General features: G+C 33.7%; 1 protein-coding gene across 1 annotated transcript; it reads right to left on the bottom strand.

Moving 5' to 3' along the window:
• Window positions 1–8,067: 8,067 nt before the first annotated feature.
• Window positions 8,068–8,951, bottom strand: LOC131629112 (uncharacterized). The gene is made up of 2 exons (XM_058899916.1): window positions 8,207–8,951; window positions 8,068–8,117 (listed from the first exon to the last, which is right to left on the bottom strand). Exons 1-2 carry the CDS (start codon window positions 8,949–8,951, stop codon window positions 8,068–8,070), a joined length of 795 nt encoding a protein of 264 aa, XP_058755899.1.
• Window positions 8,952–18,880: the final 9,929 nt, after the last annotated feature.

An 18,880-nucleotide genomic window follows, 5' to 3' on the forward strand; every position in this document is an offset into this window, starting at 1 on the left:
GAAAAAGCGTAACGGGTAACGAAAAACAATTTTTCAAAAACAGCTTCAACCGTAACCTGTTACAAGAAAATCGTAATCGGTTACGCTTGACGTAACTCTATTCGCTATTATTTTTGCTTGACCGTAACCGGTTACGAACAATACCGTAACCGGTTACGAACTCGTAACCAGCCCAAAAACCCCATTTTTCACAGCCGTAACCGGTTACAAGCCCGACCGTAACCGGTTACATCACCTGTAACAGCAAAAAAAAACACTTTTGACAGCAACTTATTTCCATCCAACACAAACCAAATCGAATCATTTCGACTATACACGAAAAAAAGAATCAATTCACAATTAATACATGTTATTTCATGCCTCAACAACACATCCAAACATAATCAAATATCTCAAACATGCATTTACACATAATTTATCAATTTAAACCTAAATGTCAAAACCCCAACCTAGAACATACTTCTCTACTGAATCAATACCATACAAATCTTAATCCTATCATCTACAACCCGATAATAGAGGTTAATTGGAAGAGTCCCCCCTTACCTTAGCCAAGAATCTGGACTTTTCCCCTTCTTCTCCATCAAACCCGTAAGCCGTTTTTCTTCAAATTCAGCAAGAATCTCCAATCTTCAAACTCGCTTATCTCCCTCATCAAGAACTTCCCTGACACTAATTAATATATCAAATCGAAGAAAATTTTGTGTAGAATCCGAATCTTCAAGAATTACCTGATTTGGAGCTACGAGAAGAAAGTTATGACTCATTTTGTGAAGGCTGTACCATGAATACGAAAATGGGTTTTGTCCATGAGTTCTTCTTCTCTCCCTCTTAGGTTTTCCTCCTTTATTTCTCAATTTCCTCTTATTTCCTTGTTTTATGAAAACATAACATAATTTAGTAATGGGCTCAACAATTTTACACCCCCTCATTACTAAATACCACACTTGGCCCAAAGACCAATATTCCATAATTCCTCCAATTAGTTCAACGAAAATACTAAATAATTCTAAATAATAATTTAATTTCCGATTAAATTAAAATTAGAAAATATGGGGCGTTACAATTCACCCATCACGACTTTATGTGTGCGGTACCAATACAACCAATACGGTTCAATTATATGAACCCGATTCGCGTCGGAATCCAGATAAGTCTTAATCGTTCCTCCAAACTATGACCTATCTCCACACGACTCTACCCCGAGAGTCCGAACGAGACTAGGCACCCATCATGGATTCCCATCTAGGCTTATCTACATAACACGACATGATGATGCATGACATACAAATATGCACGATTCAATATGATATTATACATACCACAATCCACATTGATCACACGTGAGCCACATACCCACCGTAATTATTTAACTTAATTACATCATTCACATTAGAACACCCATTGGTAAAAAATCCACAACATAAGCATACAAGCCTTACACCCACGTTAAGTCCCTGTAAAACCCATTTATTTTACTCATTTGACACCAACCTCATTTTAGGGGTGTTCAAAACCGAACCGGTCCAATTTAAAACCGCAAAACCAAACTGAACCAAATCAAAACCGCAAAAAACCACATTTGGTTCGTATGTGTTTGGGCCATTATATAACAGAACTGCACAGTTCGATTCAGTTTGAGGTTTGTATTTTGCAAACCAAACCAAACTAAACCAAACCGCATTATGTTACAAAATCTTAATAACCAATATATAATTCTTAAATTATTTAGAGAAATCAACAAGTATTGTGTGTATATTTTGTCATATTCTTTGTATGATATTTATTTTAATTTACATATCAACATAAAATAAAATATTATTCATTTATAAATACTATTTTGATAAAATATATTTTACCGTATTTTTTGTTTAATATTTATTTAAGAATGCAATTTCATGTAGGTCATTCTTTAAACTTAAGATTAATTTGTAAGACGCAATTTTATGTATCAAATTTTAATTTATTTTGACAATTATAAACTTTTTTTAGGGTAATGTATGAATGATAAAACAAAATATTATAGTTTACTCTATATGTGTGTGTATGACTCAATAATTTTGTTTGTAAAAAACCTAACCAACTGAACCAACCTAAACCGCATTATTTTGGTTTGGATTGGTTCGGTTTTATTTCTAAAAGTCAACCGAACTGCACATTTTTTTCTCTTGCGGTTCGGATATTTTTAACGTCCAAACCGCACCGCAAACACCCCTACCTAATTTATTCTCTAATTATCTAAGTCCTTATTACTCTCTGGTATCGTTGGAGTTTACGTTGCATGCGAGTCGGAAAATAAATCACGAAAACAGGAAAAATTCTATACACAGGCATGTCCATACGCGTATGGCCTTGTCCCATATGTGTGTATATTGTTTTGTGTATTAGAAAATAAAATGGTGGATATTGAATCTTGTTCTCTTAGCATATCATTCATGTTTTTTTTTTGTGTTGGAAGATTTTTTCATTCTGAGTATATTTATTTGTAAAATTGAACTTGATTATCAAATAATATTTTTCTAATCTATTTGAACAAATATTTGAGAAAGTTCAAACAAATATCCCATCAGATATTTAAGTTTAAGATCCTTTAAGCAGATTTCTAAATAGCCAATTTATCTTTAAAAATGATGAACAATATGGAAAGCAGCCTTATCCACACAAGTTGGTTTCTCTAAAATTTCATATACAACACCAACAAACCTTGTCCCACTAAGTAGGGTCGGCTATCTAAATATTCATATAAAAACATAAAATTCTAAGTTGAAGATTTATAAAACCTTGAAATATACTCTAAAGTGAAAAACTCTAAAATATAGACGCTAAAGTTGAAGAATTATAAACCCTAGCTACAGCAATGCATATTGATGAAATACTAGGGACAATTATGACTTTTCAAGGTGGTGTAGGAGCACTAATAAGGGTAGAAAAAGTTTGATTTGACGAGCGCATCGTCATAAGACTACTACTTTGGTGCCCACTCTTTTGAGACAAGTTTAGTTCAAGGAATTTGCTAACCCCACCATATAGAGTGGAAAAGCACCGTATGAAAATTTAAAAATGTCTCCTTGATTATGAAATCCATCTCTTCATGCACACACAATTCATTTATTTTTGAATTATGTCCCAATTTTATGACTAAAGTTATTTTAGAAATACATTTCCGAAAATACATTTTTGTAACCTACTGAAATGTCATTTTACTCCTTCTACTACCATCTTCAAACAGATAACATTAACAACTTGAAAATGAGTCACCGTGCAGTATGATTCCATTGCTTTCATTTCTCTTTTTTCTTGGAGCCATCTTCAATTAAATTGTCCAAATATTTATGCCAAATCAAATCCATCAGAGTACTTCCCTCTGTAGCGGTAAAAAATACTCGAGCGTAATCGCGCGCTCGAAATACAATAGAGTCGCCACCGAACTTTATTTATTCCAAGAAGGAAAGGGAAAATATCGATAAAACCCACAAAGAGAAAAGGAAATAGATAAGATGGTCATCGTAACCAAATTTGGGTTCAGGAGTCGGTTAAGCAAGGGGAAGGTGTTAGCACCCCTCACCTCCATCGTACTCGATGGGACCCATTTAGTTAGTTTCGTGTCTGAGTGTTAATGTGATGTTTGCATTCTTGAGCTTATTAATCGAGAAAAGATAAAGAAAGGATTTTTAGGTTTTTTATTATTATGAAGAAAAAGAAAAGCTTTTTTATTATTATGCTCGCCAAGACGTTTGTATCTTGTGCCTACGTATTCCCCCGTGCAATGGGAAAGTCAGAGCAATCGTAGTTCGGGAGAAGAACCACGAAAGGTTTGTCGTTGATTTTAGCGAGAGGTACTCGATCGCATTCAAATGGAGACAATACTACGCGCACATGGATAAGAGATCACTACAAGAATGGATAACTAAATCAAGAATAAGACGAGATTTTGGCCATCATCGCATTCGAGTGAAAGATATTCGATCTTCACATGTGGAAGTATGTTCGCATTGAAAATGAGTAAGTGTCTCGTTTATGAAAAGAGTTTTAAAAGCCATAAGGCAAAAAAGGTTTGAATGAAATTGAAGTTGTTTTTTAAAGGGATGTTTAGTGAACCTTTTGAGCATAGGTGTGCACCTAGCCCGTTGTTCACCCAAGGTATTCAACAGGAGCGAGCCCAATTGTCACTTGTTATCCACGTTGGTAAAGGAGGGTATGGACGGACTTTTAGTAAAGTATTGAGCATAGGTGTTCACCTAGCGCGTCTTTACCCAAGGTATTCAACAGGAGCGAGCCCCATTGTCACTTGTTGTCCTTGTTAATAAAAGAGGATGTTTGCGGACGTTTAGTAAAGTGTTTGAGCATAGGTGTTCACCTAGCGCATCTTTACCCAAGGTATTCAACAGGAGCGAGTCCCATTGTCACTTGTTGTCCTTGTTAATTAATTTGTTTTGATTCAAAGGATCAAGGTATTCAAGAGGTGTTCACTTCTTGTCACTTGATCACTTTGATTTGATTAATGTATTTTAATTCAAAAGATCAAGGTATTCAAGAGGTGTTCACTTCTTGTCACTTGATCACTTTGATTTGATTAATGTATTTTAACTCAAAAGATCAAGGTATTCAAGAGGTGTTCACTTCTTGTCACTTGATCACTTTGATTTGATTAAGAAAGGTTTTAAAAAAAAGGGTATTAATCCAAAAGAATCGAGGTATTCAAGAGGTGTACACTTCTTGTCACTCGATCTTTCGGTATGGTTTAAAGAAAGTTTTAAAAGAAGAAACTCGACGTTGGATCGAGAAATTATTTGACGACTTGGCGTTGGACCAAGGTTTATTGATTTTTGGATTGAAAGATTAATCTAATGTTTTTGGTATTTTAATAATACATGAGAAATTAAAATTTTAAGATAAAAACATATTTTTTACATTTTATAATATATATATATATATATATATATATTAGAAGATAAAAACAATTAATTAAACAAAATTTAAAATAGGAATAATGGGTTAAAAAAAGGTGAAAGGGAGGTGTAATATAAAGGGAATGTTGGGGCTTGAAAAGGAATAAAGATTAAGGCCCAGATACCAAATAAAACAAAAAAATGTAGATCATTGGGCTTGGACCGGGTCGATCCAGTTCCATAACCCTCACCACGTTTTTGGACAATAGGGTTAGAAAACCCTAGAGGCAAAAACGCCTCTCTTCGTTTCTAACATGCTTTTTCACGAAAAGAAAAATCTCAGCCCTCTCTCGCTTCCTCGATTCAACTCTCTCTTCTCTCTCTGTTCACGATTTCATAAAAGAAAATTTGAAAGAGCAAGACATAGAGTTCTCACCTCTTTCGATTCTCTCTCGGTCAATCTCTATCTCGATCTCACTCTAAAAAAAACATAACTCTGCTCTTTATCCTCACAAATCGCAACAATTAACACATAAACAAATCCATCGCAAGAAGAGCATATGCAAATCAACAATAAGGGCCAGTTTGTTTCAGCTTTAAAAAAATGGATTTTTTCTTTGTATTTTTGAAAATAGATTTTTTAAAACCGTTTTTCAAAATATTATAAGATTTTTTATATTCGTTTTTTCTAAAATGAAACACTTAATTTGACATCCTATAACATAAACATACATAATTGAAGACCAAAATTTAGTCAAAATCATAATTTTTTCAAAAAGTTGTATTTCAAAAATGATTTTTATGAAAATCTATTTGAAATAGCTTCAAAATTAAGTGATTTTTTGAAATTTTGATATCCAAATTTTTTCCCCATAAATAGATGAAATACCTAAAATCACATTTTAAGAATAACTATTCAAACACATTTTTCATTTGAAGCTTTTATAAAAAGTTTCTTTGTAAAAAAAATTTTCGCAAAATTTGGTAACACTATAAAAATCATTTTTTAAAAAAGCCAAAACAAACGGGCCCTAAGTTCAATCAACAGAATCAGAAACGTACAACAAATAGTTACACTTGAGTTTCTACAACATGGTGAAATCGATTCAAGCAAGCAAGGAAACAAGGATTATATCAAGCAAGCATGAAGAACAGATTCAGAAAAGAAAACGAACTAACTCCGAATGTTCTCGGAGGCGATGAATCCCACGGCACTAGTAGGTAATGAAATTGAATCCTCCTCTGCCTCCGTGTATGCGTTTCTGAATAAGGATATGATGGAGATCGAAACGATTCTGAAGAACAGAGTTGTTGCAATTTGTCTCGGTGATTGTCGTTGAAGTCGTTGTGTTGTTGATATTCAGTGTTGAAGGGTGAATGAATGTTAGTGTTGGGGATGAATGTGTTGAGGAGCCTTTATGGTGGCTGCCGAGTTGTTATGAGGGAGGTCGATTGTTGGTGAGGTGTAATGAAGGTGTGTGGACAAAGGTTTGAAGGTAAGTTGCGGTTTTCAGAGAGGTGAGGTTCGGTTTCTGTGCAGAGGTTTTTGCATAGGTTGATGGCTTTGAGATTGAAGACAGATTTTAACAGAGTTTCTTATGTGATTTTTTCGTGTCCCTTTGTTACTGTGTTTTTGTTCTTCTTTTATAGAGGAATTAGAATGTGTTTGGGGAATTTTTTCCACACCTGCCACAGCTGGGAAATTATATTCCCCCACACTCTGAAATTAAATTCTCAGAATGCCACAGCGGAAATGTCGCCATTCAAGATGGAGAAAAGGATGGGCCCCATCTACTGAATGAACCATGTCCCCAATCAGGGTGGAGACATGGTGGGCCCCACCTACAAAGTGACGCATGTCTCCATTCAAAGTGGAGACATGGTATTTTCTGATTTTTTTTTCGTTTTTGTTAATTTAAATATTTTTGTTTTGTATAAATTATTTTTATCATATATATTTATATTATATAAATCCAATAAATTATTTAAATAGTTTAAAATCATTTTTTTTAATTAATTAAAAATTAAATTAATTCTTTTTTGTTTATTTAAATATTTTTGTTATATATTTAATATATAATTCGTTTTTTTTATTTAAATATTTTTGTTATAAATTATATAATTCGTTTTTGTTTATTTAAATATTTTTGTTATATATTTAATATATTTTTGTTATATAATTATGTTATTTGAATTCAATAAATTATTTAAATGGTATAAAATCATTTTTTTAATTAATTATAATTATAAATTAATTTTTTTTAACATAATTAATACTAGATATTATTTAATACGAAATCAACTTTAAAACAAAATATTAAATTAAAAACAAATATTATTAATGATAATTAATACTAAATAATACAACAAAATCTCTAAAGCACTCAAGAATGTCTAACTAGTTAGAAGGGCCTGCTGCATTTGGCCGATGCAGACATTTTTTCCGCATATCTAATCCTTGACAGATTCCACATCGTCTTTTTACTTTCTCAACGGTGTCCATTTCAGTCCTAATGCGAGTGCTGTTTGGGCGACCTTTTTTGTTTCATCGCATTCTTTCATTGTGTAAAAGAATATCACCTTGATAAGGAGTCCATTGATCTTCTTTGGGAACACCGATGAAGCTTTGTTCGTATACCTTGAAGATATTTCGAACTCTAAATACAGAAGGGATAAACATCTGATAATTGAGTCGGACATGAGAACAAGCTGCAATGGCATGCGAGCAGGGCACATGAAAAGTTTGAAATTTCCCACAGTCACATGTTTGTTTTTGGAGGTCGACGTTATAATAAGTAAGTGGCCGGCACTCGTTATTATTAACTGTCTCTTGGACGACGAAATAGTTTCTCTCACGATCAAAACTCGGGACATTATAATTGTGAGATTTTTCTACTTCTTTTTGCATCTTTTTCATGCAATTATCCGTGAAATCCTTCTTTGATGACAACATTTTTGTCCAATTATGACCTCGCCTCCCAAACAATGTGCCCATCTTGAAGTATGTTGACCTTACCAGTGCTGTAATAGGTAAATTCCCTGTTTCCTTCATCACCGAGTTCAATGACTCCACAAGGTTGGTTTTCATGTGACCCCATCGTCTTCCACCGTCATAAGCTCACGACCATTTTTCTCTTGGAAGATTCTCTATCCAGTTGAAAGCTTCCATGTCTGTTTGTCAGATTTCCTCCCGATAGTAAGCGTATGTAGACTCCGTCAGAGCATACCCTGTATATGCAATATTAAAAATATTAGTATAAAAAAATATGAGTTTAAAGGTTGAAGAACAAAACACTAAAAAATATAGAATAAATTACCCATGTTTACAACTTTCTTGCGGAGGTCTTTATCCTTGATCGCTCGCATAAAATTTTGTGCGATGTGCCTGATGCAATACACATGCACTGAAGGAGGATTTTGCCAGCCATTGTCTGGGTTGTTGTACGCACTCTTTATAGACTCGTGTCGATCAGATATCAAACATAGATCAGATTGAGGGGTCACGTGCAGCCGTAAATTTTTTAGAAAAAAACTCCAAGCCCCTCCTGTCTCATCTTGAACCAATGCGTAGGCGGTTGGGAAAATGTTACCGTTCCCATCTTGCGCAACAACCATTAGCAACGTTCCTCTATATTTTCCATACAACCATGTGCCATCGACTTGCACAATTGGTTTGCAATAGGCGAAACCTCTGATACTAGGTTGAAATGCCCAAAAAAGGCGATGAAAAATTCTTGCACCACTAATTTGTGTTCCATCATCTAAATATGCAGGCAATGTTTCCAGTTCTATTACGGTTTCAGGAAGATGCTCTCGCATGACTAACAACCATTCTGGTAGGTTGTTGTATGAAGCCTTCCAGTTTCCATAAATAGACTCGATTGCTTTGTTCTTTGCAAGCCATCCCTTTTTATAAGATATCGTGTAGTTGAAAACTGTACGAACATGAGCGATAATAGTTTTCACCTTGATTGAAGCGTCGTCGCTGACAAGATCTCTGATGCTTTGAGCGATAAGATTTGAGTCAAGCTTGTTGTGATCTTGTGACATAGCAGACGCCATGCAAGTGTGTAGTCCACCAATTCTACCAATAACCCATTTACCACGCCCCTTTTGTAATGATGCTCTACATGTGAAGCTGTATCCTTCGATCCGACATCTAACCAGGAAACGTTGCGTATCAGACTTATAAATCTCGTAATCAACATTATTTTTAATGTGATATTGACGGATTGCATACATACAACTTTCTTTGTTTTCAAAATTCATGCCCTCCTCTAAACCTCCACAATCATGACCGTCGTCTATGGAATCAAATACAGGCACATTAGAATCGAAGGAAACATGATTTCTCATGTAATATGGTGGGTTGTATAAATCAAGTACTGGAGAAGGTTGGGACACATGAATAATTTCGTCACCTGAATCGTCACTAGAACCACCAAACAAATCAAGTTGCCTGGGATCATCAGAGTCGCTATCATCATCAACCTCTTCTTCCGGAAACAATTGCTCGTAATGTTGGGTATGGGATGGCTCTCCGTGTAGGGAGGACTGGCTTTGTTGATATTGATGTGTTTGGGACGATTGCGTGGGATAAACTTCCTCTGCCTCGTGAAAACAAACATATAACTCCAATGGATGTCCACCACTGAACCTAGTGTGACAATTAAGCATTGAAGTAACATCTTCATCATCTTCGATCTTCACAGTATTGTATGTGACACTATCACGTGCTCCATCAATTATTGGATATCGATAAAATATATCTGATTTTTTTTTGCATTGTTTCTTCTATTTTTTTTGTCATGTGCGCTAAATCACATTTGCGATGAACTTTGACAAGAATGGTAGTTGTATTCTGAAAAACTACCCCAATATTCTCATGTGTAACGATATTTCCATTGAAATGAATAATAGAAGGTATTTTATTTTGTGCCATTGCAATTGATTGATATGGATTGTAAGTAAAGAAAGATGGTTATTTGTTGCATAAAAGATGGTTTGCATGCAAAGAAATAATGTTGCAACTATGTTATTTATTGTGCCATTTACTTTTCAACTATGTTATTTAATATAAATTTATGATTCAACTATGTTATTTATTGTGCCATTTACTTTTCACCCACCTACATTTATTTTTTACCCACCTATATTTACTATCCCAACCACCTACATTTTCCTATAAATACACCACAAACTCTTATCATTTCTCACACACTCAACCAACTTCTTATATCTCTGAAATTCTCTACACTTAAAAAATGTCAAACTTGCTTTGGATCGGTTCAAAACATAGAGGAACGAGAGAAAATATTGCTAGTGTAAGTATTTTAGTTTATGTTTAAGCGCTTAAATATTATTCGTAAACATTTATCATTTTAGTATTTTAGTTTATGTTTAAGTTCTTAAATATTATTCGTAAATATTTATCATTTTAGTATTTTAGTTTATGTTTAAGCGCTTAAATATTATTCGTAAATATTTATCATTTTAGTATTTTAGTTTATGCTTAAGTTCTTAAATATTATTCGTAAATATTTATCATTTTAGTATTTTAGTTTATGTTTAAGTTCTTAAATATTATTCGTAAATATTTATCATTTTAGTATTTTCGTTTATGTTTAAGCGCTTAAATATTATTCGTAAATATTTATCATTTTATTTTAGTTTATGTTTAAGCGCTTAAATATTATTCGTAAATATTTATCATTTTAGTGTTTTAGATGTAACGTTACTATTTTTTATTACAGCTAGATGATGAACATGTACAAGGGTTTAGATGTAGAAGTCACCAAAAGTTGGAGCCATATTCTGCAATCATCATGTATCTAGTTTCGTCAGGTTTATACCACGTAACAAATATACCCTCAACCCAAATCGACAATCGTTTAATTTTGGCGTTATTAGAAAGATGGAGGCCAGAAACTCACACTTTTCATCTTCCAACTGGTGAATGCACCATCACATTGGAGGATGTTAGCATGTTACTAGGCCTTCCTATTGAAGGTACGCAATTAAACGGTCCTTTTGAGCTAGATGATGTATGGCCTGCAATCGTAGGGGAAACACCACCACAAAATGCTTTACATGGTTCCGCTGTAAGATTGACATGACTTAAAGACAATTATCAAGCAGAAGCAAATAGACCAACAGAAGCTTCAACAGAAGAGCATAAAATGAGATATGCTCGAATTTATATAATGATTCTCATTTGACAACTTTTATTTCCCGACAAAAGCGGCAGCCACGTCCATCCAAAATGGTCACAATTCCTCTTTGATTTTAATCAGTGTGGCACATATGTTGGGGTTCTGCTGTTTTGTGTCACTTGTACAGGGAGATGTGCAAAGATTGTGAATTCAAAGTAAAAGAAATATCAGGATGTCTTTTACTTCTTCAAGCTTGGGCATTTACACGGATGCCTATTATTTCTCCTCAAACTGCGTTCGCTCCAACATTTCCTCATGCGTCGAGGTAAAATATTATTTAATTTCATTATTTAATTTTTTTAATTACTTTTGAATAATTTTTATATTTTTTAATTTTATTTAGATGGTGCGTTAAAGGCAAGAAATTCAATAACAACCCACGCAACTATCTCCAAGGATACATGTTTCAAATTGATCACATGCGGCCAGATCAGGTTTTTATTCATCAACTCTTTTGAGAATATATTTTGTTTTAACTCTATTTCGTTACACTAACTAATTTATTCAATTAATTATACTTGCCAGTTTATTTGGAGGTCGTATCTAGGATTTCCGCCCCCACGACTTGAAGATAGTTTGATTTGGAGTGCAAAAACGTATATAATTTGTTTCCATCTTGTTGAAATGCATCAAAGTGATCGAGTGAGACTTCAATTTGGCTATGTACAAAATATACCCGATACACCAGTGTGCCTCAAAGAACATCACAAGATGAAAACAAACAAGTCCCGCAAAACACCATGGACTGAATTCTATCGCGACGAGCAACAATGTTGGACTGATAGAGAATCATATACGTTGCAGGGAACTCAATTACAAGAGGAGACAAAACCATCAGCAGAGTACATGCATTGGTATATGTCGCTTCCATTCATATATGCATCGTACGAACACTATCTCACTGACCCCCGTTCAATTCTAAATTTGACAAACCATCCAAGTGGGTCTCAACAACAACAACCTCAACCCCAAGTATTTCAACAACAACCTCAACCTCAACCTCAATTCTTTCAACAACAACATCAACCCCAATTCTTTCAACAACAACTTTAACACCAATCCTTCCAACAACAACCTCAACCCCAACCCTTCCAACAACAACATCCTAACCCCATTTATTCCCAACAACATACTCCTAGCCCTTACGTTGACCCACAATACTCTTCCTACACACAATACACCCCATCTCGCTCTCAAACAAATTATAACTACCAAACCCAACACCAACAGACCTATATTCGTCCACCCATGCAATTCACACCTATTCCGAATTCAAACTTTGATTCCCCTTACATCCAACAAAACCCTTCAAACTCACACACCCAACCACCCACCACTTCTTACGTCCCAACCGTGATCCACCATGACCCGCCGCAAACACAATCCACCCCAAACTTAAACTTGGATCTTAATGTCAGTGATTATGTCGTCAATAATTTTGATATGATAAATCAAATTTGGTCTCCTCCTCCACCTCCAACACAAGAAACACAAGAACAAGACGACCCTGCTCAAGCTGAAGAAGAACAAAAATTACGTCATGGTGACCGTCAGCGACGAGCACCTCAATGTGGTACTGATGGTTATTTGGATCGTCACCGTCATCACTGATTTTTTATTTGTATGAAATGAGATGTATGAAATTCCGTATTTGTATTATTAGTATTAATTATGTTTAATAATATTTGCTTATAAATTAATATTTTGTATTCATCGTTGTATTAATATTATATTATTCAGTTTAAAAATATTTGTTTCTAAATTACTATTTTTTTATTTATTATACATATTAAGTTGTATTAATATTATTATTATGTTTTAAAAAAAATATTTTATAATTTTATTAATTAAAAATAATTATAACTAGTATTAAATATTAATTATGTTTAAAAGAATTAACATAATTTTTAATTAATTAAAAAAATGATTTTAAACTATTTAAATAATTTATTGGATTTATATAATATAAATATATATGATAAAAATAATTTATACAAAACAAAAATATTTAAATTAACAAAAACGAAAAAAATCAGAAAATACCATGTATCCACTTTGAATGGCGACATGCTTCACTTTGTAGGTGGGGCCCACCATGTCTCCACCCTGATTGGCGACATGGTCCATTCAGCAGATGGGGCCCACCATTTTCTCCATCTTGAATGGCGACATGGCCTTCAGCTGTGGCATTCTGGGAATTTAATTTCAGAGTGTGGCATTTGGGGAATATAATTTCCCAGCTATGGCAGGTGTGCAAAAAATTCGTGTTTGGGGGGGGGGGGGGGGGAATTTGTTGAATTTTGAACTGATTAGGTATACTGATTCATGGCTTTTTGATGCAGGGACCTGTTATGGCCAATTTGGTATAGTCTTTGGCATCTTTTGTGCAGGGTATTTGGAGTGTAATGGGGAAGGATACAAAGTGAAGTTGAGATGTGAGAAACCGTGGAAGACAAAAATTTTTTTTTGTTTATTTTTGTACTATTTTTTTGTTTGACTTGTAATAAAGCTAATAGAATAAAAATGAAATTGGACTTTTGCAAATTGGGCCAAACTGTATCTTCTTTTTTATATTATCAATAATAAACTAAAAAATGGATTTAACTAAAATAAATATATAAAAAAAGTAATAATCCTAAATAAAAATAAATAGATTAAATGATCTAAAAACCAATTTTTTTTATATATATATTTTTTATAACATTAAACTAAATTAAATCACACGTTTTTTTTATGATATCAAGAACTATGGAGTCTAAAATGAAACTTGGAAAAAAAGAAAAGAAAAAGGTAACTCGAATTAAAATATGCAAAAATGCGACAATTGAACCATGAATGCACACGAAATATGAGCGTGACATGTCAGAATGAAATGAATTTCGTAGGACAAAAATTGGGGTACGACACCCTCCCATATATTGTAAAATACTTTTTAACCACACTAACTCCTTCACTTGTAAGAATTTGTCGACAAAAAGAGACAGAATCTAGCGGCTAGCAAATGTATGCATGCTCCAAAATTGTATGTCATCAAGCTTAGCACTACAAGGGAAATCATCAACCCTGACACAAGTAATTACAAGAATAGTAAATTTAGCTAACATTTACATAAGCGCGTGAATGAAAGCAAACATAACCCAGTTATTGAAATACTACAACAACTTACACACAAAGGAATCAAAATAATGGGCCAATGTCCAGAGGAAAAATGAAAAAGACAACCATATCATATCCAGCTACTCCCTCCGTCTCAATTATAAGAGAAAAAAACAAAATCACGTTTATTAAGAAAAGTAAAAACACAATCATTTGACTTATAGTTTTCTTAAAATAAAGTGTTTTGGAAGATGTAAAAAAAATTCTAATTGGTTGTTGGTTATAGAAATGATGAGAGAGAATGTAAATTAAATGCAATTTGCATTTAATTTTACCTTGAAAGAAATGAAAGATGATTTTTTCTCTTATATTTTGGGACAAGAAAAATGCATTTTTTTCTCTTATATTTCGGGACGGAGGGAGTACATCACTAGTAGGTTCCGAAAATGTATTTCTACAGAAATTTCGAAAATGTATTTTTAGAATAAATTTAGTCATAAAAATTGAGACATGGTTAAAAAACAAATGAATTGTGTGTGTGTGTGAGGTGTGTTGATAACGGTGTATCAGTGCGCATCATTTAGCAAAAAAACCAATGAATTCGGATAAGAATTAAGCAAGTTAGAAGTATTTAAGTGAAAAAAGTTGAAAAGGTGCTTTTGGATGAAGGACTTGGTGAGAAAATTGCTAAAAAAGGATAAAAAGCAGGCTGAAGCCTTTGGAAAACATGCGCCCAAAACGTGCCCATGTTGTCTCTTACGCGTCCGCGCTAAAGTAATGATGATGCAGCACGCCCGCACTACAGCTTTTTGGTTACACATTTTCTAATTGCTTCATAAGGATAAGCAAGAGGAAAAATAAGGGGTTTAACTACCAAGACTTGAAAATAACGTTTTAGAATGATTTTGGAGCTTTTGGAGGCCATTGAAGCCATTAGAGAGCTTCTTCTTCAAGTATTCTTCATGTTCTTCGAATATACACTATTGGGATTGATTAATTTCAACATGAGTAGCTAGATTTCTCTTAGGTTATGTTTTATTTGAAGATGAACCTGTTTTGACTTGATTAAGACATATGATCAGATGATGTTAATGTCATTATTTTGAATCTTTGTTATTATTCAATTAATGATTGTGCACATTGTCTTTTGCTTGTTACGACATTCAAATTGATCTTGATATTAGTGACTACTGACAATAGGAATATTTATCTGACCTACAATGTTGCCTAGTCAGGCGTTACAATTTGCTTGAGGGATCGAGAATTGACATTTAGGATAGTGAGCTACACGCCAAGGGATTGGGTGTTGTGGTAGTGTTAATATGTCATATAATTTTGTATTCACTGTAAGTCTGTTAATGCAGGTTTCATCAATCAAGTAGTAATAGATGATTTTAATAATAAAACCTGATTGTTTTTCTCATCATCGTAATAAAACTCTTTTCTTGCATTTTTGACCAAAACAACCTGAAAAAACCCCTATTTACTGTTTTTAATTACATTGCACAACGTACCTTATTTAAAGTTTGCAATCACTATGGAGACAGATTTATTTTAATTACTTCTTTAACAACACTAGAATATTTGCTAGTAAATTGTCCATCAAGTTTTTGGCGCCGTTGTTGGAGATTGTTGATATTTTCAACAAGGCAACAGTGTGCGACGTTCGTAAATTTTGTATTTAGTTATTTTTAGTTTTTGAATTTTTGTAATTAGTTTTCCTTTTATTCATTTTAGTTTAATTTCCAAATTTATGTTCTTAACTAGTTTTATCAGCTAGTACTTTGCTACTAAGGTAATTGTCTTTTGATTGTAAGTGTTAGGTAAAGAAGGAATGTACAATGGAGATAATCTTTGACATGTGCTTTTTGTACAGCTTGATACCTTAAAAAAGCAAATTGCGAACTTGACTCTGAGTTCGGAAAATGATAATCATGTTGGATTTATACAATATGATTTATGTAGTGAAGGTTACCAAAATGGTCACTATACACCAGAGAGTTACGTTGAAGAGGTGAAAACCGGTCAGTTGTCGCGACAAATGGTAACTCATGCTAGTTAGAGTGAGGGATTTATCAGTAATATTGTGAATAACCCGAAGAATGAGAATCGTAGATCCATTGAGTCAAGAAGTGGAGTGACAAGTTCTATTCAAAAGACTAGTGGAGAGAGAAAAGAAGACACATGCACACCACTAGATGAAATTAATAAATCAGAAATAGAAAAATCTGAGGTGAAGAATAGCCTTGGGAAAAGAGGAAGAAGACCAAGAGAATATGGTCTAGTTATTAATGTAGTTTCAAAGGAAAAAATTTACTTAGGCATAGATATTCAACCTAAACATTTTCAACAACAACATATCCCCAAAAACTATTTTGGAAACAAAGTAGATGGAAGCGAAGAAATTGATATAGTATTGGACTACGTCTATGCTTTCGCTATTACTGAGTCGAAGAAGAATTGGGAACCACATCACAGATTCCTCAAGTTCATGGGAATCCAACCAAATAAGAGGAAGAAGAAGGATGATTTGTTCTTCCTATCATCCATGCCGCCCTAACTAGGAACAAACGGTTAAGTTGAGGATCTTAAATAAGCGCGACGTGGGAGGCAACCCACAATTTGGTAACATTTTTTATTTTTAGTCGAGTTAATTTAATTTTACTCAATTTTAAATTTTAGCATGTTTTGAGTTTTTAGGGTTTTGGAATTTTTAATGTGTGTGATGAATGTGTAGAAAATCTAAAGAGAAGTGGAAGTAGCAATCGACTTCGTGACTTCTGTTGCCCTGACGATAGTATATGATTTAGCAGTTTTATTTGTGTTTCTTTTTGTTTTGTTATGTATCTCGTATGTACCAAACTGATGAAGAGGGGAAGCTACTATAAATTGCTCTGCCCTTAATTTTGTACTATTTTGTTTTCCCTGATTAATGAATTATTTGTGTCTGTTTCTTTTTCGGTTGAGTTACTACCTTACCATTAAATAGAAAAGTAGTCACACAAAAAAGCGAATAAAGTGATCAAGATTGAAGTATCAAAATTGAGTGATGATTGATGAAGAAAAGGGACACCACTTATTGTACTCAACCTTCAAATATTTGAGCAAGTGAGGCTTAAGCCCAAATATTTCCATTGTTTACTTATTTCTTTTTCTTAGTGTATTCATGCAAATGTAAGTTAGCAACATTTAAGTTTGGGGCTGGGATACTAGAGAATTTGATCAAAGAAAAAGAAAAGGAAAGAGAAAAATAAGATGTCAAAAACATGGAATTTAAAAAAAAAAATGAGAAAGAAAAGGACCAGAACATTAGAAAATCTCTAGTACCCAATATGAATGAAGGAGTGATATGAAAGGAAAAAGATAATCAATAGACAAAGAGGTACCTAACTCCAAAGATTAAGCCAGTTATACAAAAGTTATCCTACCCAGACATAAGTCAAAATACAACCTTAAAAATCCTCAAATGTGTGTGCTTAAATATGATCTGCCTGATTTTGCATATAACTTACAAACTCATTGATTTTTACTCTTGTATGTGATTGAGTGAACACTCTTGCAATTGAGTGCATAGTGGTGAGTAGAGAGATATGTTGAGTATTGGTGCTGGATGAACTAAAATGAATTAGTTAAAGAAAAGCAGGGAACGGGCATCTCGATCAACAAAAGCAAGTAACATTCATGTGGTAAGGTTTCTAATTTATTTATGACAAAATTTCAATGAGGTTACTTGAGGACAAGCAACAATTCAAGTTTGGAATTGTGATGACGAGCTATCAGTGCACGTCATTTAGCAAGAAAAACCGACGAATTTTAACAAGAATTGAGCAAGTTAGAAGCATTTAAGTAAAAAAAAGCGTTTTTCGGTAAAAAAAAAGGACTTTGTGAGAAAAATGATATAAAGAAGGATCAAAAGCATGCTGAAGCCCCTGAAAATACGCACCCAGAACGCGCTCATGTTGTCTCTAACACGCCCACTTTGAAGTAATGATGACGCAACGCGCCCTCGTTGAAAGGCACTGCGCCCCCGTTGCATCTTTTCCGCTGACACATTTTTTGATTGCTTTATAAGGAGAAGAAAGAGGAAAAATAATGGGTTCGACTACCAATACCTGAAAGTGGCGTTTTAGAGCGATTTTGGAGCTTTTGAAGGCCATTGAAGTCATTGGAGAGCTTCTTCTTCCATGATTTTTCATGTTTTTCGAATATACATTATTGGTATTGATTAACTTCAACATGAGTAACTACATTCCTCTTAGGTTAGGTTTTATTTGATGATGAACGTGTTTTTAATTGTTTGGGGCATATGATTGAATGATGTTAATGTAATTGCTTTGAATCTTTGTTATTATTTCGTTAATGATTGTGCGCATTGTCTTTTGTTTGTTACGACATTTAAATTGATCTTGATATTAGTGACTACTGACCCTAGGGCTATTTATCTAACCTACTTTAACCGTTGAATTCTCGAATTGACTAGGGGATAGTATGATTAGAAATTGTGACTTAGGAATTTAAGAGCTCTGTTGTCTAGCCAGACGTTACAATTAGCCTGAGGAATCGAGAATTGACGTTTAGGATAGTGAACTACACACCAAGGAATTAGGTGTAGTGGTAGTATTAATCTATCGTATAATTATGTATTCACTGCATGTCTGTTAATGCGTGTTTCATCAATCAAGT

This window comes from Vicia villosa, unplaced genomic scaffold, assembly GCF_029867415.1.
Source record: "Vicia villosa cultivar HV-30 ecotype Madison, WI unplaced genomic scaffold, Vvil1.0 ctg.000509F_1_1, whole genome shotgun sequence".
Lineage (NCBI taxonomy): Eukaryota > Viridiplantae > Streptophyta > Magnoliopsida > Fabales > Fabaceae > Vicia > Vicia villosa.

Excerpts from the sequence above, each read along its gene's own strand:
- LOC131629112 (XM_058899916.1), bottom strand. The coding sequence starts at position 8,951 with ATGGCGTCTGCTATGTCACAAGATCACAACAAGCTTGACTCAAATCTT. Across the intron at positions 8,118-8,206 it reads CAAGAAAGTTGTAAACATGG|GGTATGCTCTGACGGAGTCT; the intron begins GTAATTTATTCT and ends TTGCATATACAG.